Genomic DNA, 26,597 nt, shown 5'->3' on the forward strand with positions numbered 1-26,597 from the left:
AAGATCAGTACTGATGGAGAAATATCCCTCGAAAAACAGCCTTTCTACCCTTCAATATGCAACTGTAGGGGAGCTTTTATATTTTCCAGGTTACATCTTAGTGCATGTGAGCCACATTGACCCAACAGAGATGGTGATTTCCAGAATCCTTTGCAATGCACAGGAGATGCTTTGTAGCAGAGGAATTATTGTTAAAGTTAAAAGTGCTTAATGGGGAAGGAAGTTTGAAAACCAGTGGGCCAGCCAGGGAGGAACTTCTATATTTCATTTTGGCATTGCTGTGATGGTTCTCCTCTACCTTTTCCCTCCACACCCATTTCCTTGTATGTTATGCCTTTTTAGTTTTTAAACCAAAGGGCACGGTTTATTTCTCATTTTTAAAAATTGATGTGAGTTGCTTTGGGAAACAATATTTGAGAAGTAGGATAGAAATAAAATTAATTCCAGGTGCTAGAATTATTTTGGTTTTGCAGACATTTAAAACTTCAATACATGTAAGAAAAAAGACTATTTCAGAGGGGCTGTTCTGTACCCTGCTCCTAAATAATGCATCGTGACAGAGTAGATTTGTCTTGCTATGCTGTATAATCCTAAACCTGTAAGATCTCCACCATCCCCAGCAGGAAAAACGTTACATCGCAGGAGGTATAACATTTACTGTTTTTATATTGATTTATTACAGCCTTGTATTTTAAACGTTGTTGTAAGCCCCTCTGAGCGATGCAAATACACTGGAAGGACCATATTTAAATCTCTCAGGTTGGCTGATAATAGATATAGAATCCCCCCCCCCCTTAAAGAATCTCCTCTGCTTGTTTTCTATATGCATAGAAATTCCACAGAACTTTATGTATGGGCCATGCTGTCGAATCATTTACTGAAATGTTGTTAAGTCCTTAGTCATCAGTTTGATGATGCCAAGGAACTCAAGCATATTTTTTGCTGATAATTCAAGTATGAAATTCTGCATTTATACATTCTTGTAAATATGTATTTTTCATCGAGCTCTTTTTTAAAAAAAATACGCTGTCTCAGTAGTATAAATATATAAATGCTGTCACTTTCCAGGTATTTAGAAGCATTCATGGGTTATGTGTACTGTTGGCAATCCTTGTTAAAAGTGTCTTGTTTACTATACTAGTAATTTTGTCACTCTGGGACATCATTTATTTTGGACTTGTGCTCTGTCAACATTTCTAATTGCCTAATTATCTGCTCTGTTGCTGAAATAATGCTTTAGAAATGAATGCTCCCCCTCCCCCCAATTTTCCCTACTTACGTGTGAACTTAATTTGCTCCTTACCTTATATTTGCAACGTTGAGATTTTTTAGTTCATTGAGATAAAGTTCATCAGATATATCAAAGATCGAGGAAATGATTTAATCAAGTCCAGCAGCAGCCCTCACAGAAATCTTTTCCCTGTGGGCATACCCTTTGGTAGCTCCATCTTTATCCATTATTAACAGTTTGAAATATCATTCCATTTTCTGCCTGCACTAATTTGCTGAGTTAGCTTCTGTTAATTATGACTTTAATCTGTGATTCAGAGCACGACAGGGGGCAAAATTAACCAATTTCCACAGCAATTTTTTACTGTGCTACTTCGTTCTCTTTTTTCCCCCAAGTGACAGTGTGGAACAGAGCTGGTGTGAATACGTTGCCTACAAAGAGATCTGGGCATTACCACTTTGTTGCCTTTGTCTTTTCACTAACCATATTGCAGACTTGCACAACATTGCAGAGTTTATTTCCTAACAGAATTTTATTCACTACTGGAAAATACCTTATCTTAGATAGTATGCTCATGGATAGGAATTTTAAAGTTCTCAGAAGGATGGATCTGTGGTTTACTGTTATGTGAAATGTCTATTGCTTATGTTACTGTATTCTTGTGAAAATCTATTTTATATATATATATATATATATATATATATATATATACACACACACACACACACACATACATACATACATACAGGCAAGGTAAATATAAGGAAGGACTTCCCATTTAAAAACAAACCACCAAGAACGCTGATTTGCGGCACTTTGTAGCCAGCTTCCCATGCTTCAGTTAAAGCCCAGGGAAAGACATGAGTTAATTCTATCCATGGGGCATTTTCATATCAGGAAAAGTTGGCAGCAGAGCGCTAGAGAAATGTTTAATGGAAAGAAAAACACATATATTGCAGTGATAAGTGCAACCTCCTACTTCCCAAAATTCTAAAGAAATTTTAAAGTGCCCTATGAATGAGCAGAAAGATGGAAGCCTCTTTTTTTGGTGAAAGAAAACTTTTAAGAAATTAGAAGACAAATTTTGGCGCAACACTGATTTTCTATTTTGTATTCTTACTCACATCCTTATTGCCAGGAAAACTCAGAATAACCTAATATCATTAAAATTGTGGTGCCGATTAATATTACAGTCCTTGATCTCCTTTTGCTAGACACAGAAGTTCCTCATGAGTATATGCATGTACACAGTTTGAAAAGATACACAGAATTTCTGATCTGCCTCCTAAAATGGTGTCAATTTTTTCTGCTAGTATGTTCTAAACACTTTGATGCTTCTAGCTAAATATAAAATTGGCATTTAACCTTTTATTTGGAAAAGAACTATTGAACCTGTGTTAATCTGTATGGATGTTTAAAAGCTATAACTTACTTTGCTGTTGTAAGTGGTTACGAGCTTCTAGATGTGATTTTATCTATACCCTTATGGCCTTTTTCACTTTATATTACAGCGTTCCTACATTCCAGAGCCTTCCTGAAGAGATACTCAGTAAGCTTGCTGATGTCCTGGAAGAGGTATGTAACTTTTAATGTTTTGTGTTAGTAAGTAGAGTATAGTAGAAAGTCTTTTGTTTACAAAAGTAGTTCACCTATGCCAGCCACTTCTGGGGCACTTCTACTGAAGTAAAGTATCTTCTCTTGGATAATGGTGTTTATGGTACAACTGATGTCCTTTGGGGGAAAAAATAAGGTGAAAAGATCAAGTGGCATATAGTCTACTTCAGCAGAAATTCTGTTTCTAGGGAATTACAAAATTGACATTTTCCTGAAGACTTGTCCACACAGCGCTTGTAGACTAAACACTGTGAGTTAACAATGAGATCACACCTTAAAAGTGTATTTAGCATACTCATACTCGTTGTATTGGATGTGAATTAGCACGGCACCTGATACTAACCTCAGTCCTCAATTTGGGTTTGGCATTCATTTAATAGTGGTGCTTGGTGCTGTTATGGGGTTGTGGTTGGAATTGTGAATTCAGGAATGATCCCCAGCTCTTTGCAACCTGAAGCCTAACAGCCACCCCACCACAATCAGCTCAGAATTTCCTAAACGTAGCCTCCAGTGGGAATGGAGAATGGCTTTAGATGGTAGGGGATTCCTTAGTCATATAGCAGCCATAGTTGCCAAGAAAGCCAAAAGCATCGATTTCTGCTAGGGAGCTTAGAGACCTCAGGAAGAGGTCTCTGCCATTGTCAGCCTTCACTGTTAGGTTCCCTTTCCTCACCTTGCAAGGGAAGTTTAAGAAAATTTGGAGAGCAGAAATTGTGGAGGATTGGTAACAACTCACTTGGGCTCAGTCTTTCCAAGCTCTCTCAGAGGAAAAAAAGTGTAAAATATCTAGTCAATTAAGATTTCAGTTCAAGGGAAATCACATGTCCAGTTGTTAACCATAGTTTTTTGTACAGTTGAGTTCAGCATGTACAGCTGACATAGTGCTCCTGGATGTCAGACTGGCTGAAAACCGTAAGTGATAAAAGACCTGAAGGAATGTTAAAACAGGGTCTCAGATACCTCTCTACCAGACTTCCTTGTCTTTTCTGACTGGTCTGGCACTACAGAAGTTTTGACCAACTTATGCTACTTGGTCTAACAAATGTTTCCATTGAAATTAAGCTCACTAGGTTTAAAATACATTGCCTTTCAGCAGTTGCACTGCTAGCATGAATCTTTTTAAAATGAATACATGTTTCACTGCGTATAGGAGAGTCGGTGCCTTCTTTTTCTCCATCACTCTTGTAGCCTTATGCCTTCCATCCTCTCTGCAGTTCTGCCCCATCTAACTTTTCAATGGAATTCTGATGAGCTAGGCTTCATATAATTCCATGCAATTAAGGTATACTAATGCTAGAATTTTGATGAACCATTTTTAATGACCCTCAAGTCCTGGGGGATCTGGGAAGTCTTGTATCCGCTCATTCAAAATGTATTAAATACATGTTAATTTCACATCAAGCAACTTGTGAATGTTATTTGTAATTTGCTTCCTAATTACTACTTTTGCACCTGCAAAATTGCATACTAGCAAGTCCTGTAGGCACAATTAATGTCCATTAATATGTCATCTTATGTGCGTTAATTATATGACATCTATACATGCAAACTGTGTGATGTTCTCCTTGCGATTATGTATTTTCACATGTTCTTGGTTTATACAAGAAAATAAGCTGTGTTTCTTGAGCAACAACTCACTATTTAAATGTTCACAAGGATAGTTTTGACATTTTAAAAGCAGTTACCATCTGACCTTCATTAATATTTATATACTGCCTTTTTCTGCTTTTATCTAGCTGCTAGATTCTAGCACATGGACAATGAGATTGAAGTGCAAGGAAAAATAGTAATTTGGGGAAAGAGCTACAAATTGTATAACATGTAAACTGTTCCTTTGAAACATAAGGTATATGGGGAAAGTGGTGAGCCCGCAGAACAAACACTATAATTAAATATTCCCAGGCGACACCACATGTTAAGAAAAATTGATGCGGGGAGCCATAGCCCCTTTTTCAAGTACCTGTTTTTCTCTTTCTAGTGCCCGATGTTATGACAATGAACATTTCTTTTGCCTACTCTACATAATTGGCTGCTGCTAGTGTGGATCTTAATGATATCAGGCTGAACTAAATATTATTCAGTGAAGGAGCCCTTTGTTCTTTGTGTTGTATAGTTCCACCCTAATTTTGCATCCTAATTTTAAATACATCAGCCATCAATAACGATAAGAAGCATGACATGAGATGTACACAAGTATCAGACTCCTCCCCTCTAGAAATGAAAACCATTCTAAAAAATCTCAATGTTGGGTTATTCCGCACCATTTTCCCCTAATTTCTGTCTTGCTCCTTGCTCTCAGTTTCCCCATTCCAGCTTGCATTAGAATATAAACAACTACAATTGTGCGCTCACATATTATATGCTTGTAAACACTGCTTTCAATTTTTTTAAAAAATATAGATTAAGCAGTATCAAACTGATCTAAATAAATGAATAAATAAAGTGTCTATAATGGATATATCATTTTAGCAATTTCCTTTTTCTGCATACATTGCATTAGGCCATAAAAGAAAGTTCAAAAAATGTTCAAATCAGTTTCCACTTCCTTTGAGAATGGCATGGCCCTAGAGAAATCTCTCTCTTTACATAACCGAAGAGTTGGTCAAGTAGGTAACTTGTTGACATAGGAGCTAATGGCTGGAAGCAGAGTAGAAAAGTGCATGCAAGCCTTCTCAATAGCTTTTCCTTTTGCAAATACATCCAGTTACACTTCCCTCCATCCCATTCCCATCCCTCTGATCAGTGGCGTAGCGTGGGTTGTCAGCACCCGGGGCAAGGCAAGTAATTTGCGTCCCCTAACCCGTGGATTTGCGCCCCCTAACCCTAACCCCCAGATGTTGCGCCCGGTGCGGCCGGCCCCCCTTGCACCCCCCCATGCTACGCGACTGCCTCTGATTGCATTTAGGATACTAAGGGCTGGTTTTGGAACTTCAGCCTCCATCAGACAGCAAAGCAGAGGAGTTTTAATTTGATTTTTTTTTAAGGACCCCAAGCTGAATCAGGTGATCTGCAGAGCACATAAGCAGGGTCTGAATCAAATTCTGTGGTTCTGCACACTGCTGATATATAGGATTGCACTATTACCAATACGTGTGCTTAGGAGCACAGCTTTTCTTTTTCAACCTTATCTAATACAGTTTATCTCGGAAGGTTTTCTGGATTTCTGTTTTGTTTTTATTTATGGATAGCATTCCATATGCATGATAGAAATCTCTCTGCCTGTGATGTTTCATCAAAATCAAAGGTACTTAAATTATCTTTCAAAGTAACTGCATTTTATCTAGGTTGGTAGTCTTACAAGCACTGAATGAGAATAGCTGACAGGCACTGTTTGAGGCAAGGAATAATCTCTCCTTTCTTCATAGCACAATTTAATATCCTCTTTCTCCTTATGAAACTGTGAATAATCTAGCATGGCTGCAGTGCAGCTCTCTTACAAACTGTGAGCTAATACACAGTAGCAAAAAAAGCTACTTGAAATTGCCCATTAGGCAATTCTTATGCGCAAATGCTGTTGTGAGGATGGTGGTAAAAAGGCTGTTATGTAATGAGATCACATCTTTAAACTTGGAAATTGTATGATGATTTTATTTAGCATACTGTAATGGATGTGAATTATCAAAGCACCAAGTCATCAGGGCCGTGTTACCCATAGGCGCTAGGGGTGCAGGGCTCTCAGGGGTGCCAGGAACGAGAGTCCGGGGCCGAGATTTGGAGTCCGGGAATTGGGAAGAGCCGACAGCCGCTGCTGAGCGGAGCAGAGCCCGTCGGAGCGCCGCAGCTCTTCTGCTATGGGCGAGCGAGGAGCTGAGTCAGCCGGCTGGCTCCGCCCTCCTGCGCACGCTGCTAACACGAGGTGCTTGGCTTTGCTCAGTTGCCACCGCCTCAGGCGGTGTTGCACTGGGCTCTGATTGCTCCTTCCCCGGCGTCTGGCCCAGGCCTTGCTCTGCCGCCACTGCCTCGGGCTCCTCTGTTGTTGCTGAGATGGCCGGCCAGGCCAGCTCTGCCGTGTGTGCCTCACCGGCCCACCCTAAAAGAAAAGGTCAACTTTGGGCTTATCCCCCCAAAAAAGGGGGGTTGACCACTCTGGGCAGCCAGGGGGGCGCCAGGCAGATCTTTGCACACCAGCACCACATATGCTTAAGACGGCCTTGCAAGTCATCATCCTATGGCATGCTTAATATCAGTGAATTATTTTAAATATATATAGTATAAGAATAATACTGATCATTGAATAGCTTAAGACCACAATTGTGTGCAAACATTTCTGTCTGTTCCAATGCACAGTGCAACTTTAGACTAAAGGTGAGAGCTAATATGATTGAAAGCTCTTTCACACAAAAATAATACCCTCCCCCATCTCAGTGTGTGTGGATGGTGTGCACACCAGCCCCAAGATCTAGCTTGTATTTGTAGCTGTGGGAAGCAGTGTGATTTGTTACTCTGGGCCTTTCCAATTTGACTTGTTTTACTTTAACAACTCTGGTTTCAGCCCCATTCACTATATAAGGGAATCTAAAAATGGCTGCAACTCCCCCTTTCCCCACCCCACATAATTTGAACTGTAGTATACCCCTTCAGAAGGGGCAAGCTTCAGAATGCCTGCAGTGGTTCTCCCTTAAGAACAGATCTCACCTTGGAGCTGGGAGTGAAATAGGAATCATAGCAAGTAGGTAGTGGGGGAGGGGGAAGGAACATGGATCCCCAAGAAAGACGGATGTGAGAAAATGTCTATCCCCAGTAAGGTCCCTGTTGCCCAAAGGGTTGTTGCTGAGAAGTGGACTTCTGTGCCTTGCCCACCCCCAATTTGGGGGGCTATAGCCTATTTTCCCTGGAGACAAGAGATATCTCTCTTGACTTGTATAGGTGGAAAAAGACTCTGGATGACCAGAGAAGATGGTAGTGGAAGAAACTGTCCCCTTTCTAGCAAGGACCCTCATATCGCAATGTCTTTGGTGGTGGTGGGCTCCCCTACCCCTGAGTTTTGGTTTTCACTGGGGGAGAGAAATCTCTCCATTAACTTGAGAAGAGATTGAGGGGGAAAGAGCGGGGGAAGACCATGGATCCTGAGGAAAGACTGGGGCTGGATCTAGACACATCAAAGAAGTATTTCAGTTTAAAGCATTGTAAATTTAACCAGGGAAAGCAGGTAGAAAGCAGGGACTCCATGTCACCATCTGGTAGTGCCATGTCATATCGCCCATACAACGCATATACGGTAAATTGTTTTTTCTTTACCAGTCTAGTTGAGTCCTGGGAGAAATGTCATCTTCCCAGCAAGGATGATTGCTAAGACATAGGACTTTCTGCCCCAACCACAGATTTTGGGGGATACAGCCTCTATCCCATTAACTCGCATAGAAAAAAGGTGATAGTAATAACATTAAACAAAAAAAACCCAGCAGAGGTCCAGGTAAAAAACCTGACTTTTAAATATTTACAATGTTTACTGGATTTGAGCAACAGTGTTGGCATTTAGCAAAAGATGCATGCATAGATCTGGTGCATATGTGTTGTACAGACAAAGACCATTTTGTGTGTGTTCAAGGCACGCATGACCGTACATGCATGCACCATGGTTGGACACTGAATAGGGCATAATGTGGTGGGGTGGACTTACACATGGCCTGCTATCGCACACAATGACCCGGAAAGCAGCCCCCATGCAAATTGGGGGTTGCCTGTATCTGTATGCATTGGTTTAAACTGCCTTGATATTTTATGCAGGTGGTTGGTTTATAAATATTTTTTATAAATAAAGTAAGAAATTGCAGCCCATGACTGCAGTCATGCACACACGTACCTCTGTGTGAGTCTTAAGTATGGATATGTGAATCACTGGATGAGAGAAAAATAGTTTCCCCTATTCTATCAACAAAATTCTAGCATTTCAGTTTAACTGGCTTTTAGAGCAAGCTGTTAAAGTGACCCTTTTTTTGTTTGTTTCGTCAGACTCAAGTATTTGTCACTAAAAAGTATTTTTGAAGTGGGGAGGACTCAATTGTTCAATGCTCCCATAACAGGTTTGTATTCAACTCTCTGTGAATAATGAGAGTGGAGAGGCTGACAGAATTGAATAGCATACCTCATAAAAAGAAACTGATCTGTAAACTCAAGATAAATTCAAGTGCAATAGTGTGGCACAGAACACTCTGGGAGCATAAAGGAGTCTAGAATAAAAGGTATGGGGAAGTCAGTCCCAAACTTCAGGAAGAAGAGAGGAAGATTATTAAATTCTAAAGTCTAGCTAACACAGAAACAAAACTAGTTCTGAACATTAGATGGCACATTCTGTGCTAGCAAAGCACATTGATTTCTAAACAGTAGCTTACTACAGTTCAGCCTAGACAACCAAGAATCTCAGTGCACTTTAATCAAATAATATGTTCAAGGGAATAAAAGAGGTCCATAGAGCAATAGTTCCATGAAACATAAACAAGTGAGCCAATCCACCTGCCATTCTGTAAGATGCTTTTGTTAGGGCTAGGGTTTCATGGGGATTTTATTCTATTTCCTGTTGTTATCAACGTGACCATAGAACAAATGACAAGTAGATAAATGCCCTTCCTCGGAGGTCAAGAGGCAATATGAACTGGAGGTGGGCAGAGGCTGTTGTGCTCATGTGCTGCCTGTGACTTTCCCACAGGCATCTGCTTGCCCACTGTTAGAACTGGATCCTGGACTAGATGAGCCATTGTCCTGATGCCACATGCTGTTCTTACATTATTAAATAGTATAGTTATATAGAAATCTGCCCATTAACTTTTCACAGCTGGAAGGTCATTTTCTCACAGCAGAGAGCATTTGTACTAAGAAATGCAAACATCTTTCTCCTCCCAAGATTGTTACATTCTGCAAGAACAGAGCTGGCCCACCCATAAGGTTTTGTGAGTCATCTGCCTCAGGTGGCAGGCTGGGGGCAGCTGGGAGGGTACGGCAGATCCGGGTCCATGAGGAGTGTGCATCTCTCCACCATCCATACTTGTCAGCCACTTTCCTCACCCTCTTCTGCCCCCTCACTGCTGCCTGCTCCTCTGTAGCCTCCTGTTTCCTCCCCTGCCACCTTCAGTCACCTCACTGCAGTATCTCCACTGGTAAGAAATATGTGGCAATGCTTATAAATCTGAAGCAGTCCTATGCCTGGTTTTACTTAGAGTTTAGTGTGCTTTACTTCCACCAAACTGTGCATATGATTGCACTATTGATTGGTGTAACTAGGGGCACAAGTTCTCTGATTCTTGTACACTATGTGAAGCACAATACTAATTAGGTTTATTCAGAAGTAGAGCCCACTGATTTTAATGGTACTTACTATTAGGTAGGTGTACACAGGATTACAGTAATAGTGTTTTTTTCTTTTTTTTAAAATCAGGGGTACTCTCGTTTTCCTACTCATATTGAATTACTGTCCCTCAATGAAGCCAAACTTAGATTCACAAAATGTTTAGGTGTATGTGTAACCCTGCGTACCCCCAGAAAAAAGCACTGGTCATAGCAGATCCCCGCCACCCACAACAAGAAACATGGTCTTTGATTATGTAATAAAGTAAAGGTTCCAACTTACATGCTTGGGATAATGTCTTTATAACCAGTATAACAATACCAATGTGGTAATGGATTCATAGAAACATAGGGTTGAAAGGGACCCCAAGGATCATCTAACTGTAACACAACCCTCCACAGGAATCTTAACTAGATCATACATAGTGTCATATTTTTCTCTTGTTGAATCTCCAGTTTGGCACTGACCCTGTTCTATAGTGGTCCATGCCCATTTCACAAATGTATGAATCTAAGCCAATGTGTGAAGCTAAAGAAGTAAAGGATTTACATAATTACATAATTTCCTTCTTGGTATTTGTCAACCCCTAGGGGTTGTGTTGGTGTTTTGTTATGTAGTTGTGATAGAAACGAAAGGATTGACCCAGCGATGACACACCATCTTTGTTTTAAGCAAATAACAAAGTGTGTTGAAATCCAGAAAACATTGAATTGCAAGCATATAAAGCAGATTAAAATGTACCTTGTGATCATCTGCTGGTGGTTTTATAAATTAGGGTGTTAGCTCTGGAAAACTGTTCAGAAGGGATTTAAAACTGCTTTAACTTTTCTGAAATTCAATTAGGCCATGTATGCACAGCCATCTCATAAATATTATATTGATGAACACTGAAATGCTGTAACTCAGAACATGGTGCTCTCCTCAGCATTCATTCACCTTTTCTATAATTAGTGATGGATTTTACTCACTGCAGGAGAGCAGTAAAGAGGGATAGAATGGGAGGTGCATCAATCATGCACTTCCTCTAATGGTCTGCATATAAAAATTAATACTAATTAGCTGTGTCATTTACCTTCCGTAGAATGTGTGTGTGGGGGGGGGGTGAAAATTCTTCCCAAAAAGTGTTTTCAGATTGAGCAGTTTAGTTACTTTCCTCTCATTTCCTCTCGTTAAAATTAAAAGCTAGGCAAAAAAAAGTTTGTCTCTCCTACCTCAATGCTAGTTTCATCCTGTCCTTGGTTTTATGAGTTGGATTTTGTAATATTTTTGTTTTTATTTTCTGACATCATCATCATTTTATTTGTATGCCACCTTTCCACAGTTAAAACAATGCTCAAGGCGGCTTACAATATGAAAAGATTTACATAATTACAAACATAGCAAAGTAGTCATAAACATAAATAAAACACATCAAAACTACATAACCAAACTGAACAATTTCCACATAAATACAAAGAAAAGAAACAAAAAATAATAATATAAAAAAGTAAAGGTAAAGGACCCTTGACAATTAAGTCCAGTCGCAGACGACTCTGGGGTTGCGGCGCTCATCTCGCTTTAAAGGCCAAGGGAGCCGGTGTTTGTCCGCAGATGGTTTTTCCAGGTCATGTGGCCAGCATGACTAAGCCACTTCTGGCGAAACCAGAGCAGCGCATGGAAATGTCGTTTACCTTCCTGCTGGAGTGTCATTTACCTATTTAGCTACTTGCACTTTGACAGGCTTTCAAACTGCTAGGTGGGCAGGCGCTGGGACCGAGCAACGGGAACTCACCCCATTGCAGGGATTCTATCTGCTGACCTTCTGATCGGCAAACCCAAGAGGCTCAGTGGTTTAGACCACAGCACCACCTGTGTTATAATTAATATAAATAACAGCAAAAACTCTTGACAAAAATTTTCCCAAAATACCCCAGTCCTTGCTGGGCAGGAGCAGCAGTAGTTCTTATGAAGCCTGTCAGGCCCCGCCCTAGGTGGAAAGAGGCAGGAACGGGGGGCCTTCAGGTCAGAATCCATACTTTACCCTTTTGCTGTTATTTCTTTCCCCAACAGTCCTTTGGGAAATATTTTTTAGTTTCTATATTTCAGTACATGGAAGATAGGGTTCTGGTCAAAAGTGCTAATTGTTGTTAAAGGAGAAGTTACATTTCATTCATATATATATATATATATATATATATGCTTTCGTAGATTTTCACGGGTACAGGAATGCAGGTTTTGGTGTCCTCGGGTGTCTTCCCGTGTAAAAGTTGGGGTGTCTAGGCGACGTTTCGACGAGGTCTCACTCGTCATCTTCAGGCTGGTGCTTTCGGCTTCTTGTTACTGGAACAGAGCAGGATCTCAGTGTTTGAGTTCCTATAAATACTGTTGAGGGGGTGTGGTGTATAGCCTCCAATGTTCTGGGCAGAGAGGAAGTTCCCAGGAAGTTCCCAAGAAAAGGCACACTAGCCTGGGAACTTCCTCTCTGACCAGAACATTGGAGGCTATACACCACACCCCCTCAACAGTATTTATAGGAACTCAAACACTGAGATCCTGCTCTGTTCCAGTAACAAGAAGCCGAAAGCACCAGCCTGAAGATGACGAGTGAGACCTCGTCGAAACGTCGCCTAGACACCCCAACTTTTACACGGGAAGACACCCGAGGACACCAAAACCTGCATATATATATATATAATATATATAATAAATTGTTATAAGTTTATTCTTACAAAGAAAAAAATTGAATTTCTTTGGATTTCTAAATAAATAAATCAAATATTTTTAAACACAGGGCTCTTTTCTGGTTATTTCATCGGGTATAATCCTGAGTGGTTCTGAGTGAACAATTGGAGCAGAGCCTAATAGACAGCCAAGTAATTAAAGGACTGAAGAGCAGAAAATGACTGTTTTAATAATGAATTATTCATGTGTAAACTTTAGGCTGATGAGCTACTATTTAAAGAGTGTGGTGTTATAATACTGCCTTAGGGTGTTGCTTCAGAGAAGTTTGAACAAGTGTGTAACTTTTCCTTAAGACATATTTTTAAGTGAAAGACAGGATGAAAACAGTTTTATAAATAGTAAAATAGGAAGCCATGGCCTTTTGACCTTATTCATACATTTGAGTACCAGATGATAGAAGGGAGAGGTAAAATTAAACCATTTTATTTTTGCCCAAGATACACAAGAATAGCTGTTCTTGCTTGCCATTACCGTCTGTAGTAACACGTAGCACTGGTTAAGGCATATATCATCAACATAATGGAACAACATAATCTTGTCATAATCATAATAATGGACAACATAATCTTGTCGCACATCTCCTTTCCTTCCTTTGCTCCCACAGTCAGCAACACTGACCCCTTAACACAGAGCTTTCCAAACTTTCCGTGTGGGTGACACACTTTTTAGACAAGGATCATTTTGCAGCACAGTGATTCAGTTTTACTAGCAAGCTGGAGGTTAAACTAGGTGCGACAGACCTACACACTGCAGCCAACACACTAATGTGCCGCGACACACACTAATATTAAAGCTCTGCTTTAACAGAACCCAGGCTACTGTGGAACCCTTGAGGCAAGAGGAGTGAAAATTCATCCTATTACAGCCAATGTACATTAGTTCATATCAATGTTTAGGCAACCACCGATTTATGCGCATATCACTGTGGCCTGGAAGTGGCTAGAAAGGGGTCGTAACAGGGTGGCGTGGGCTTATGCATGCTCTGCCGTCACATGCAATGACCCAGAGTGCAATCGGGGGTTGGCTTTTTGCACTCGATTCACAGACAATGGAACACAGTGCTGAACATCACTAGAACCACTTACTGCTTCTTGAAAACACTGATGTTTTAGATTTGGAAGGATTTAACAACGCTTTCGGATGGCATGCATATTTGTGGCATGACAAGGTTAAAATTCATAAGGCTTTCAAGAACCATATTGTCAGGAAAGCAGTGTTCAATGTCTGGACAAAATATAAAGACTTATTGGAAAATAAGACCCCAAGGTGGTTATCACCAATGGAAGCTAAGGCCCGGAAAAGACTCAATATGAAGGCCAAATGGCCGAAATATTGGGAAATAATAGAAAAAGATGGAGATAATTGGAGGATGCAGAGTATGGAGAAATTAAAAGATAAAGTGCGAGATTGGTAATGGCAGATGCAACTGATAGACTATATGGAACTAGCAGAAATGACTGGCAGAATCCGAGACCTGGGAGAAGAGGCCATGGAGGAGGACTGGAAGAAATTTAAGGACTATTTACAAAAGTATTGTAAATTGTATGAATGTTAAGAAAGATGTAAGATTAATAACAATATGGCACCATTAAACTAGTTAAAAGGAATATGAAGATAAATGAAAAATTTGATAAGATAAATTTTGGATAAATATTAAGCTAAAGTTAAGCTTTTAAGGTTTGGGTAAAATTATCTGAAATTAGGGACACAATATTGGAAAACTTTAATTTAAGAATTGATACAAGGTAATAAATTGCTGGGTAAAGCTCGAAAAACTTGGAACGCAGGAACGAGAGACGTGAGGAAGTCCAAAGAAGTGAAGAAAATATGGCTATTGTAAAATTATATGTCATTTTGTTTGTTTTTTCTATTGTATTGAGAAAATTGTTAATAAATATTATATAAAAAAAAATAGAACCACTTACACATATTACAGAATATATGTATGTATACACAAGGGAGAGACAGAGCCACAGAAATATGTACAGTGGTACCTTAGGTTAAGTACTTAATTCGTTCTGGATGTCTGTTCTTAACCTGAAACTGTTCTTAACCTAAAGCACCACTTTAGGTAATGGGGCCTCCTGCTGCCGCTGCGCCGCCGGAGCACAATTTCTGTTCTCATCATGAAGCAAAGTTCTTAACCTGAAGCACTATTTCTGGGTTAGCGGAGTCTGTAACCTGAAGCGTCTGTAACCCGAGGTACCACTGTATATATCATCTTTTAAAACATCCCTCAGATACTATGCTTTCAACATACACTGAAAATTAAACTTCTGAAATGACACTCATTCCCCACTAATGACTAATATACAGAGGTGGGCATAGCCATTAGTTCTTATGCCACTTTTTCTTTTTGCTTTGCCATATGATTTATTCTCATATTGCCATGTGGGCTCAATTCTGCAAGAACCGCTGAGCAATCTCACTCAGTACTGAAATCAGCATGTTCCAGTGCTGCCCTCTGCTATGATGCAAGCCATACTGCCCCACTGCTGTGTCTGTCTCTCTTGCCGGATGACAACATTTCATCTTGGATTTATATCTTAGATTAGAAAGCTTTATGTAGTGCTCTGCTACGGCACTTTGCCCTATCACTCTGATTTATTAGTTGACCCTGGTTGCTCTTAGAAACGTGTGCAGTTTTATCTTTTTGTATAAAATATAGCAGCCCTGAAGATCTTGCCTCATATTGGCCGCATCTTTCTGTCCCAGTGAAAATAGATTATTACTCTTTGTGACCTAATTCATATTGTGAAGCAATGCTGAAGATTAAACATAGAGGGTGAAATGTTTTAGAGAATGCTATTCTGCCTTGCTTTTTGAAAATAATCAATAAGAATATCTATCTTTTTCAAAAGTCTATATATATATATATATATATATATATATATATATATATATATATCTGCATCAAAAGCAAATTTCTTCCTGTTTAACCTTCTGTGGTATAAATACATTGCTAAGCTGAATCTAGTTTTGTGATATTATGGACTTGTGATGCAAAATCAGATTTAATAACAAATTATTTCAATTAAGGAATAATTAATATTGTATCTACATACACACCACAACCTTCTGCCTCAATCCAGATGTCAGTGCTCACCTCGACACCAGCTGCTTTTACGCATTTGTCTTTTGTTGCCCCTGGCAGATATTTCAGACAATTTTTTCATTAAATGATTACATTAAAATGATTTCTGAGACCTCTGGGTATAGGGCGGTATATAAATTCTAATGATGAGGATGATGAATTTCTGACCCACTTTAAAGGAACATTTTCAAAGTAGCCTACAAAAATATACTGTAGGTTGAAACCAGTAATAAGTCAGCTAAAGCGTGTGAAGAGAACAGGGGTTAACTAGCATTAGACTGCAACCTAGTTAACTAAAATTTTAATGCACTGTACATAGGGCTGCCTTTGATGATCTGGAAACCAGCTGGTACCACATGTGGCCACTGGTGTGACTGTTGAGGCCAGACAACATATTTTATTGATACGTTTAAAGTGCTGGACTTGACCTTTAAAGCCCTAGTTTGGGCCCACCTTGTTTAAAGAACTGCCTTTGCCACACAAACCTGCCCATGCTATAAGCTTGGCATTGGAGGCCGTACTTTACTTATTAGTCTTGAGTTAGACTGGTGGGCTGTAGGGCTGGGTCATCTTAGTAGTGATCCCTGCCTTGTGGAATCCAACCCCACCTAAGAGGTGTGCTTGGACTCTTCAAGCTTTGAAAACCAACCAGTTATGCATGTCTCTTAATGTATGTTTTATTGTCATGCTGCTGTTTTATTGATGCTTTATTGCGATGCCTCTGGAAATGGCTTTCATACTGGTTGGTTTTCATGTACTGCCTTCTGACACATATTAATTTTAAAGTTTTATTATAATACTGCATTGTGTTGTTATGCATTTATTTTGTTCACTGTCTTGCCTGGACCTATAAGGCAGCATATAGCTTTTAAAATAATATACCTTTATGTAAAAAGGACTTGGCACTAATATTTTATTTCATACTAGGAATGATTGTTCAGTTTTAGATCTCACCACCTGTTGAGTTATATGCTTTGAGAAGAATGCTCTGAATTTAACACGAGGGGTAGAAGATTCGTTGTTGTGACTTATAGGTGTTTGGATTGGGACATTTCTCTTTCATTTGTTCTGTATATTCTTTTGAACATGACATTTAACAACTTAATAAAGTGTATCCTATAAAAACAAAAAACAGCCTTTAACCTTTAGTCGAAAAGGTTGATATTATAAACATTTTGTTCAAACAATTATTTTCCATTAAATAGAAAAATGGTTTTCAGCTCACCATCATGATTGTTTGTTTGTTAATATTGTTTCAAAGGATTCTGGGCATTAAAATGTCACCCAGCAGGGTCAAATAGCAATACACAAACAGTGCACTGAACCAAAGTTGCCAAAACGTGTTGGTACATGGACCAGCATCTTTGCTTGCCAAATGAGGTCTAGCTGCCTGATTGGGAAGACACATAGCCCGATGCTATCCCAAATTCTCTGTATCCATGAGCACCCAAGATCAGTCTCTGGAATCTACAATTTAGATCAATCTTATGTAGCAAGGCTGGGAAAGACCTAAGACCATGCTGCCAGCCTATAGTCTGACCAATAGTAAGGCATACCTATATGTTCCTATGTAAACTTCACAATGCTCTTTTGCTGTTCATTAGAATACAACACCATTATGTTAAACAAAAGTGAAAAAACCTAGTGTGGTGATGTCGCTCAGTTTTTCACAACAGTTGTGCACTTTTTCAGAAAAGCACTAGATTTATACTGGCTGTGGACTAATACATGCTGATATTTTTCAGATATGTGGAATAGCAATGCCTGCAAAGGCAATTAAACATGGCATAGCACACACTGACTTCAAGCAGTTGTGCACTTTTTCAGACACCATTGTGCATTGATACATAGTGATCATTTTCAGACATTGGAGCATGCGGTTCAGCACCAACTTGTTAGGAGGAAAACAATTTGCCTATCAGATGGGTATGAAAACACCAGAAACCCAGGTGGAAGGGGGAAATTGTACATTAAATGCCCTCATAAAAATGGAAATAGTTTTCATAGGAAAACATAGGCAGAAAAAAGAAAATTTTGCAGGCTTTTGTAAAGAACTTGAGCTGTGCCTTTCAAATACAGCTTTAGATGTTTATTGTTTAACAGGAGAAGATACATCCAGCTGCACAATGTGCAAGCCTTAGTGATTCCTAGATGTTACACACCAGCTGCAAGGGCAAGTGTCAGTTTTGAGTGAATCATGTTTGGTTTCTCTCTATGGACCTTTGTTATACACAGTAAAAGGAACTTTAATCCCCTGATTCATGATATTTGATTCTTCATCAGCAGTTTACAACTTTGATATAACAGATGTCTAGCAGTAGAAATGAAATATTAGCTGTCACAATGACTATATGCTTGAAGGCTATAACATGAGCTGCCTGCATCATTTTTCTTATTTACCAAATCCCTATAGCTAGGTCAGAACTGACAGATGTGGTGTGGCAGAAGCCCCTCTATGTGGAGTGGGCCAATATTGTATTTAGATTCCAAATGCAGGGGGAATCCTCTGAGCGCTGAGCAAGCAGCCTGGTTGACATTCACAACTATTACATGGTGCCAAAATGATGGCATACTTGGAAAACATACTCCAACATTAAAGCAAGTAAACTTCTCTGTTGTTTTGTTTAATTAAGAAATGGGGTAAATTAAAGAATATTGAGAGGGGAGAACTAAAAAGAAGCCGCCAGTAACATCAAAACGAATCCTAACATTCCAGCAGGCAAGAGGTTTCAAAGGGGATCTAATAATCACATTGCTGTTTCTTTCAAGTGATAACATACTTATCTCATAACTAAGGATGGAACTCGCTGCATCTGGTTGACCAGTTACACTGCTGGACTAGGTCAGCCTGACCCAGCAAAACTCTTCTTGCGTGACTTGGCTAAGATAATACATCTAGCTTCATGGACGAGCAGGGATTTGATTTGACTCACTTCCCTTGGCTTGAATTAGCATTTTGTCCACTGCAATGTACTGCACCCTTGTTATTTTATTTGTCTTGGATTTTAGGAAATAGTAAGCCATTTCCTATAGGAACTTGTGTTCCCGGTTTTCTTACGTTAAAAAATTTCACTTGCTTAACAGGCGATCAAGTCCAGGAGCTAGGCAGGAATCTGGGCATTGTTTTTTCCTGCCTAGGTAAAATGCCAGCTACAAATGTATATGGAATTTCAACTTTCATATCACAAGTGGTATAATTATGAAATCAAGATTTCTAGTCAACAGAATGATTCAAAAGTGCCATAAAATAAAGCGTGTGCTTTAGTGTAAGCTACAGTTGTCAGCAAGTCAGTATACCAAAGTTCAGAGTCCGAGAGTTGATCCATGCAAGCAAAGTTCAAAATTCAAAGATCAGGAAATGAGGTTCAGGGTCAATCCAAGTAGCCAAGGCCAGCAGTCAAAACACTAGAGTCAACCCTGAAGCACAGTCCCATGGAGGTCCAGGAGCATCCAAATCTAGGCCCATCAACATAGGCAGTTGAGCAGACACAGCACCTCAGCTCTGCTTCCCTTTTGCACTTTGCCTGCTGATTGCAGCATCTGGGCTTGACGAGGCTTATGACCCTCACCTGTTCCAAGCCTACTCCAACTGAGGAATCACACACTTCCTCCCAGAGCTAGTTAGTGGGCTCTTGCCTGCCTCAGCCTTCTGGAGCACCCTGCCTGCTGCTCCCTACACCTCAGAGCCTGCTGTGTTAGTGGAGACAGGGCCCACTCTGGTGATGCGTGTTGCTGCTCTGGTTCCTATGCACTGACTCCCACTTCATCCTCCTCCTCCCTGTGAGTATTTCCTATACCAACCTCTCTTTCCCCATCCCCAGCTTGCCCTGGTGTGTCCCAGTAGCAGCTATAGCCCTTGCTGGGATCCTCCCCTTCCTCCCCCTGTTGTCCTGCCAGTTCATGACATCTAGTATCCCTTTTTCTTAATAACTCTGGTTTCTGGTGCAGAGGATTACTCCATTTTAACATGGGTACTGGGATTATTTATGTACTGGGATTATGGTTCAGAGAGAGGTAGTTTTTGTTTTGTTTCATTGAAGCGTACAAGGTCCAAAATGTTTGCCTGATTTGTTGGTATTAGAAATAAGCTTGGTTAGATTTTCATTTTTGGCTCTGTACCTTCTAGGGAGGAAAATGGATGTTAAACATTCAAATTGATTCAGCCATATTTGCAGTTTGAAATGAATGTTTGTGATTGTTTTCATTATCATGGCACCCTACTATTTTAAGTGGAAAATGTGTGTGTGTGTGTGTGTAATTGTAACAAAAATCTCTCATTTTAAATAGCAGCTTGAGCAGACTATTGTTTGTGGTGACTTGCTGCAAGGGTGTAAATAAGAACAAAAGAGGAACCCTGCTGGGTCAGATTAGAGGCCTACGGTTCAGTGATCTACACTCGCAGTGGCCAAGTAGAAGCCCATAAGCAGGACATGGACAAAAGCACCCTCTCCCTAATTCTCCAGAAACTGGTATTCAGATGCACGCCACCTAAGAAACTAGAAGCAGTACACAGCCATTGTGGCTGGTAGCTATTAATAGCCTTATCGTCCATGAAGTTGTCTAAACCCCTTTAAAGCTGTCTAAGTTGGTGGCCATTACTACAACTTGCGGCAATGAATTCCACAGTTTAGCTATGTGCTGTGTGAAGGACTGCTCTGTGCTCCATGATCAGATTGAAGTGGCTGAGGTTGGTTAGAGCCTGGTGCTGATAATCCCATGGTTGCAGGTTTGATCCCTGCATGGAACAGTTGTGTATGGCTGCATTGCAGGGCGCTGGTCTAGATAACCCCCCTTTCCAACTGTACAATTCTATGTCTCTCTCTTTTGCATAATTCTAAAGCTATGCAACTCAACAATACTGTAACTTTTCTCTTGGCTTAAGTAATAATTTATTTGTTGATATGTGCATCTCTTAAGGCCTTGTGATTTGTATGGTAAGCCTTGCAATCTAGGCTCTAAGAATACAATTATATTGCAGCATGTCACTGAAACTGTATGAACAGCTCCAATTAATCTTTTTTTTAATCTTCTTTCTTTTAAACCAACACCCTGTATTTCACCAGAAAAAGTATATATATTTTTTCCTTGTGGCAAAATATGAAAAAGGGACAGAGTTGGGGAAAGCAAATGTCTTTCAAATTAAGAGGAAATGTAATCACCAATATGTTGGTTTACACTATGTATTGTCAGCTCCTGTTGCACAATATTAAATTTCCTATTTAGTATTTGTGCAAATGATGCAAGGATTTATTGAAGGAGTAGTAATGCTACCCTACAAAGGGGGTCTCGAAATATGCCAGTCCTCTTTAGCCAAATAAAGGCAGCAACGTCATGGAAAGGGTTCAAAATTATTGCAGAATAAATTATCCCGAGGAGTTCTCCAAATTCTGGAGCGCAAATACAAAATTCAAGATACCTTTCTTTACATTTTCTTTACATGCTTAGCTCATGAACAATCCCTTTCAGCAACATGATTGGATAACAGAATGTGTGGACAGCTTGTGGACTCATGTTTACTTCTAATTGGTTTACAAATAAGCATGGCAACAAATAGTTCTGAACAAAGTTTATAAATTCACTCCTCTTCTGTCTTGTTCAAAATGTTGCATTTTTGGTCATCTGTTACATGAAGCGATCATTTTGGAGCTTCTAGTCTCTTCAAGGCCACTTCGCATTTCTGGTATGTGAAGCTGATAAGCGAACCCCTGCTTATTAGCAAAAAGACAGGTTGAGGTGCATGAAAAACCTCTGCTTAGCTAGTTATATACCTTTATGCAGGACAATGGCACAGATACGTTGTGGTTGTGACTGAAAATGGTTATGCAGGCTCAGCAGGTTGAGGTCAGTTGTGTATCAGAAACCTGTTCTGTGACAGAGGGCAAGAGCATGTCAGTATGGGGGTACTCTGTACTTCACCTTCCAGCTAGCCTGAAGGAACTTGGCAGATCTCCTGCGTTCTTAATCGGCACAACCTCTACTTGCTGTCCTGCTAGCTGCTAATAGTGGACTGTAAGCTATCGTTCAGCAGAAACTGACTCAAAGCAGAAATAGAGTGCTATGAAAGCAATGTATGCTTAGAAACGCCTGCCTGCTATGTTGACCCCAGTGAGTCTCAGGTCATGACATTCACCTGGGTCCCAGGTAATGACACTCAGGTATCAGTGAAACTTGATCATTGTCATATTTGCTTTTTGAGAACAAGTTGAGAAGTTAAGAAATAAAAATGAGTTAATTAAGAAAACATACATGAAAACTATCTTCCCAAATGGGGCATGTTCCATGACATTAATTGTATTTTGGCAACAGTTAAAGAAGTATTTTTGTCAAGCATTTGTTGATTTTAATAACAAGTTGTGTGTTGTTGTTTTTTACTGTGGTTTGTTGTGTTGATGTTTAGAGATACTGTTGTTTTAAAATACGCGGTTTATATTTTGAAAGCTGACCTGGAATTTGGTAATGTAGGGCAATATATTAAATACCTAAAATAAGCTCTAGTCATCATAAACTCTAAATACAGATTACAGTCAAGACATCTGTCAAATGCAATTATAGTGCCATTCAAGAGCTTGGTTTTACAACATTCAGCAGCCCAGAGAAGGCACGCTGTCATCCAGTGATGTTTAGCAGAAATTTTACGCTACCACTTCTCACTTCCTCCAATTAATAGAATAACCAGAGAATACATGACTTGAGGTTGTTTTCCAGCTATTATGTAACTGCTAAATAAGTGAATGACTCCAGGAATTAGATCAAAATAGGGGAAATTGTGAAGGGCTTGTAAATCCTCTTCTTACCACTTCTTGGGAAATGAATGCAGTATTGATGGAAAGGGGTTGTTTTAGTTCATTTCATGCAGCAGATTTCCTTCAGGAACTGTTTTTGTGATTGTTTTAAAGAGGTTTTATTGAGTATGCTTTATATTTCTGTGTATTTTGGTAAGCTATCTTGAGGACCTGTTGACCAAAAGGCAGACTAAGATAAAAATGGTAATAGCAACAATAATAAGCAGACAGTGCCACACCCCACTGAAAGGTTCTCATTACGAGAGGCAATCATCATTTGCCACCTGCAAACAGATTAATCGCCAGGCAGCAGACCTCCTAATAACAGTTCTCAATCTTTGTTAATAACTCAACTGCTACTTTCCTAGCTGTCCCGTATTCCTAGACTGATTGTAAGTACAGTAGCTGGAAGAATTAAATTATCAACATGGAATCAACTATCTTTGATTATGATTTGTTGTCACCCTGCTTAACTTAATTATTCACCTGGAATTTAATCCTGTCCACAAGTACCACTGACAGGATTGTAGCCTTCATTCTAAAACTCCTAATTAGTTGTATGTGTTTTCTGATAGCATCCTGGTCTACCAGCCTATCTAGATGACTAGCCCCATTCAGTTGTCATAAATTATTGTGATTATTAGTCTGCTCTAGTTAACTGATGGATCAATAAATTAAGCCATTGGCCTTTTAAAACAATAAACGTTCATTATTAAATGTTGTAGAGTAACCAAAGGAGATGAATATTACCATAATGCCCCTGGTTTTAAGTCTCTCTGGAACATTTGGCTAACCAACCACTGCCAGGTCACTGTAGTTTCCCAAGGAGCCTGAGACCTTAATATGAACATCCAGCATCCTTAAAGATACATGTCCCATGTGTTACTGAGCACTGGGATGTCATTTCTGACATCTCCCCTAGGTGCTCAGGTACCTCAGGAAAAGATTCAGCATCCCCAATACCAGGAGGAATGTTAGATTATGAGTTTGACTAGAATTTTGTGACAATTTTGTGCTTGTCTCCTTTAACCATCAGGAGTGCCACCTCTGAATTGTTGTATACTGCTGTGGTTTAACACCTATTCATTTGTTCAATGTGTCAGTATTCTACTAAATGCAAACTGAATCAGCTAGAAATCTAATTACCAAAATTTTAATGTAAGCCTTCACGGGACAGTTTTAAATGGTAACAAACTTTTTATTTTTATAATCCTGAGAGGATCTAGCAGGTTTTTGACTTTGCTTCTGAGAAGGGGTTATTTGAATAATACAAAAACTAATTGCTTGATTGAGGAAAACAAATAATCTACAGTGGTAAAAAACACACACCATAAATTGTTAGGGCTTTGCTGGGTATTTCACAAAAATGACCCATTTTAGATTTCCTGCGCATATACAAACTTATAATGGAACTGCCAAATAAGTTTGGCAGTTCCATTAAGCCCTCTGTGGGGAGAGAAAAGGCATAAAAAGTGCTGGCTGCATCTGTGCAAGTGAAAACTATGTTCCCCATTTTGCTCATTGGATAGTGCAGTAAACTTTTCCACTGAACTTAATGAGAGATCCAAGTAACTGTTATTGGCAACACTGCCTAATTGTCAAGATTCATGTGATCCTTCAGCTTCTGCTATTAGTGAAAATACCCCATTGTGAGCCCTATTATTCTTGGCTAACTGCTAGCTAAGGGAATTTCAGCTGCGTTCCAGAAAATGCAAGATGTATCTGCAGAGGGCTTCCGTGGGGAGATATGCCAGATAGCAAAGTTGAAAAATTGAGTCATTAAGACAGCAGAAGACCTTAGGGCTATAGCAAGAAAAACCCAGAAAGAGGCAGCATGCTTTTAACATTATACCTTGCCTCACCTACTGCCATGCCATTTCATCACCAAGTGCTAGCAAGAACAACAACCCATGAATGCCACATATAAGCAGATTATCTCTCAGGGTTTTGACTGGTAAATCTCAGTTGTGTTTATGCAATATATAAGGCACCTTCCCATCCTGGCTTGGGTATAGCAATGAGCATTATTATTATTATTATTATTATGGCACTGTGGCCTAAACCGCTGAGCCTCTTCGGCTTGCTGATCAGAAGGTTGGCATTTCAAATCTGCCGGGGTGAGTTCCCGTTGCTGTGTCCCAGCTCCTGCCAACCTAGCAGCTCGAAAGCATGCCAGTGCAAGTAGATACATAGGCACCACTGCAGCGAGAAGGTAAACTGTGTTTCCTTGCACTCTGGTACTCGTCACGGTGTCCCATTGTGCCAGACGTGGTTTAGTCATGCTAGCCACATGACCCCGAAAGAAGTCTGTGGGCAAACACTGGCTCCCTCGGTCTAAAAGCGAGATGAGCCCCGCACCCCATAGTCACCTTTGACTGGACTTAACCATCCAGCGGTCCTTTACCTTTTTTATATACTGCTACTACTACTATATTTAGGACCAACAATTAACTTATTCCAAGAGGAGGAGGATTTAATAATGCTTGGCCTTTCTTAACCTTAGCAATTCAACTTCTCTAGTGTGAATGAAATTCAATGTCAATCACAGTAGTGCCATTCACATTAGTGGAATGGAAGTAAGTAATGTGTCTCCTGTATTACTGTCTGTACTGCATTGCTCTACATGGGTAAATTGCCTGGAGTGTGATTTGTAAGAAATGGGATAGAGAGGAATACAGAAAACACCATAATGCTATTATAGAAGTCAATGGTTCATCCTCACCTGAAATACAGTTTGCCATACTGCTGACCTCATCTCAGAACGGATATTGCATGACTGAATGTAGTTCAGAAAGGGCAGCTAGAACGATTAAGAGCATGGAGTCTAAAAAGAGTGAAGGTGTCTCTTTTGGAAAGGAGATGGGGAAGGGTGCTGCTCTTTCAGAAATAAATAATTTAAACATAAGAATTGGATATAATTTCAGGATGGTATTCTATAAACTTTTACCTGGGAGAAAGCATCACTGAATCCAATAAGACTTAATTCTGAGTAGACATGTATAGGATTCTGTTGCTACTCTGGATAATTTTACAATAGAATTATTTGCCTCAAGGTATTAGGTATTAACATTGTAAAAAAAACAGCAACAACTAGTTTGCATATATTTACAAGTCTTAGAGTTATTGTAATGTTATGCTAACAGTTAATAGAATACATTGAAATGCATGTTTGCCTCTAAAAAACAGGGAAAGGAAAACGGGGAAAACAAAGAAAATTCTGGATTCTTTCAGGGCTTAATTAGCTACAGCATCTATGAAATGTTATGCTATTTTATTGGATAACTGAGGCCTTCCTATTGGTCCCCCCCATGAAGGATTTACAATTTCTCCCTGAGGTTAATTTAAAAAACCCCACTAACAAATGTATTATTTACATTCTACAAATAATTGCCATGCAGTTAGTCCTGTCAGAAATTAAAATGAGGCATCTTACTATTTCTAAACCTCCCCCTTTAAAAACAATAATGTGATTACTTCCAAAGCTGGCCTGATATATTTTGGCAACTGAGTTTAACCACAAAATGGTGCTTCCCCGCCAGAGATGAGGGGGAGTGAAGATCTACATTGGGAACAAGGGGGCGAGGAATCAAATTAACTTCACCCAACAGCTGAACTGGGAAACAAAGGTCATTACAGGATGAAGAGGCCTGTCCAGGACACCCCAGAGGGCAGTCTCCACATTCCCTTCTCAAGGGTGGGAGGAGACCAGCAGTGCTGCGTCTTTGCCCAAAGGTGCTGTGGAGGTAGCGGGGGGGGGCTGCTGAGGAGGAGGCTGACCCAGCCTCCAAGTGGCTACAGCCACTCTTGGCACTGTAGCAGCTGGTAATGTGCTCCTTGAAGGCTGGGGCACCCCTTTGGATCCTGCCCCCTTGA

The 26,597-nt window shown here is 39.9% G+C and overlaps 1 protein-coding gene across 9 annotated transcripts in view; it reads left to right on the top strand.

The window, feature by feature from the left end:
• PRKG1 (protein kinase cGMP-dependent 1) overlaps positions 1-26,597 on the top strand; it is a gene marked incomplete at its 3' end in the record, with an annotated part of 657,581 nt that overhangs the window by 505,900 nt on the left and 125,084 nt on the right. For all 9 annotated transcript variants that reach the window (XM_081912963.1, XM_081912964.1, XM_081912961.1 and 6 more), the window contains one exon: positions 2,743-2,806. In XM_081912963.1, the coding sequence (XP_081769089.1) occupies positions 2,743-2,806 (64 nt within the window). The remainder of the gene's footprint in view (positions 1-2,742; positions 2,807-26,597) is intronic.

This window comes from Podarcis melisellensis (assembly GCF_964234715.1).
Source record: "Podarcis melisellensis genome assembly, chromosome: 5".
Taxonomy (NCBI): Eukaryota; Metazoa; Chordata; class Lepidosauria; order Squamata; family Lacertidae; genus Podarcis; species Podarcis melisellensis.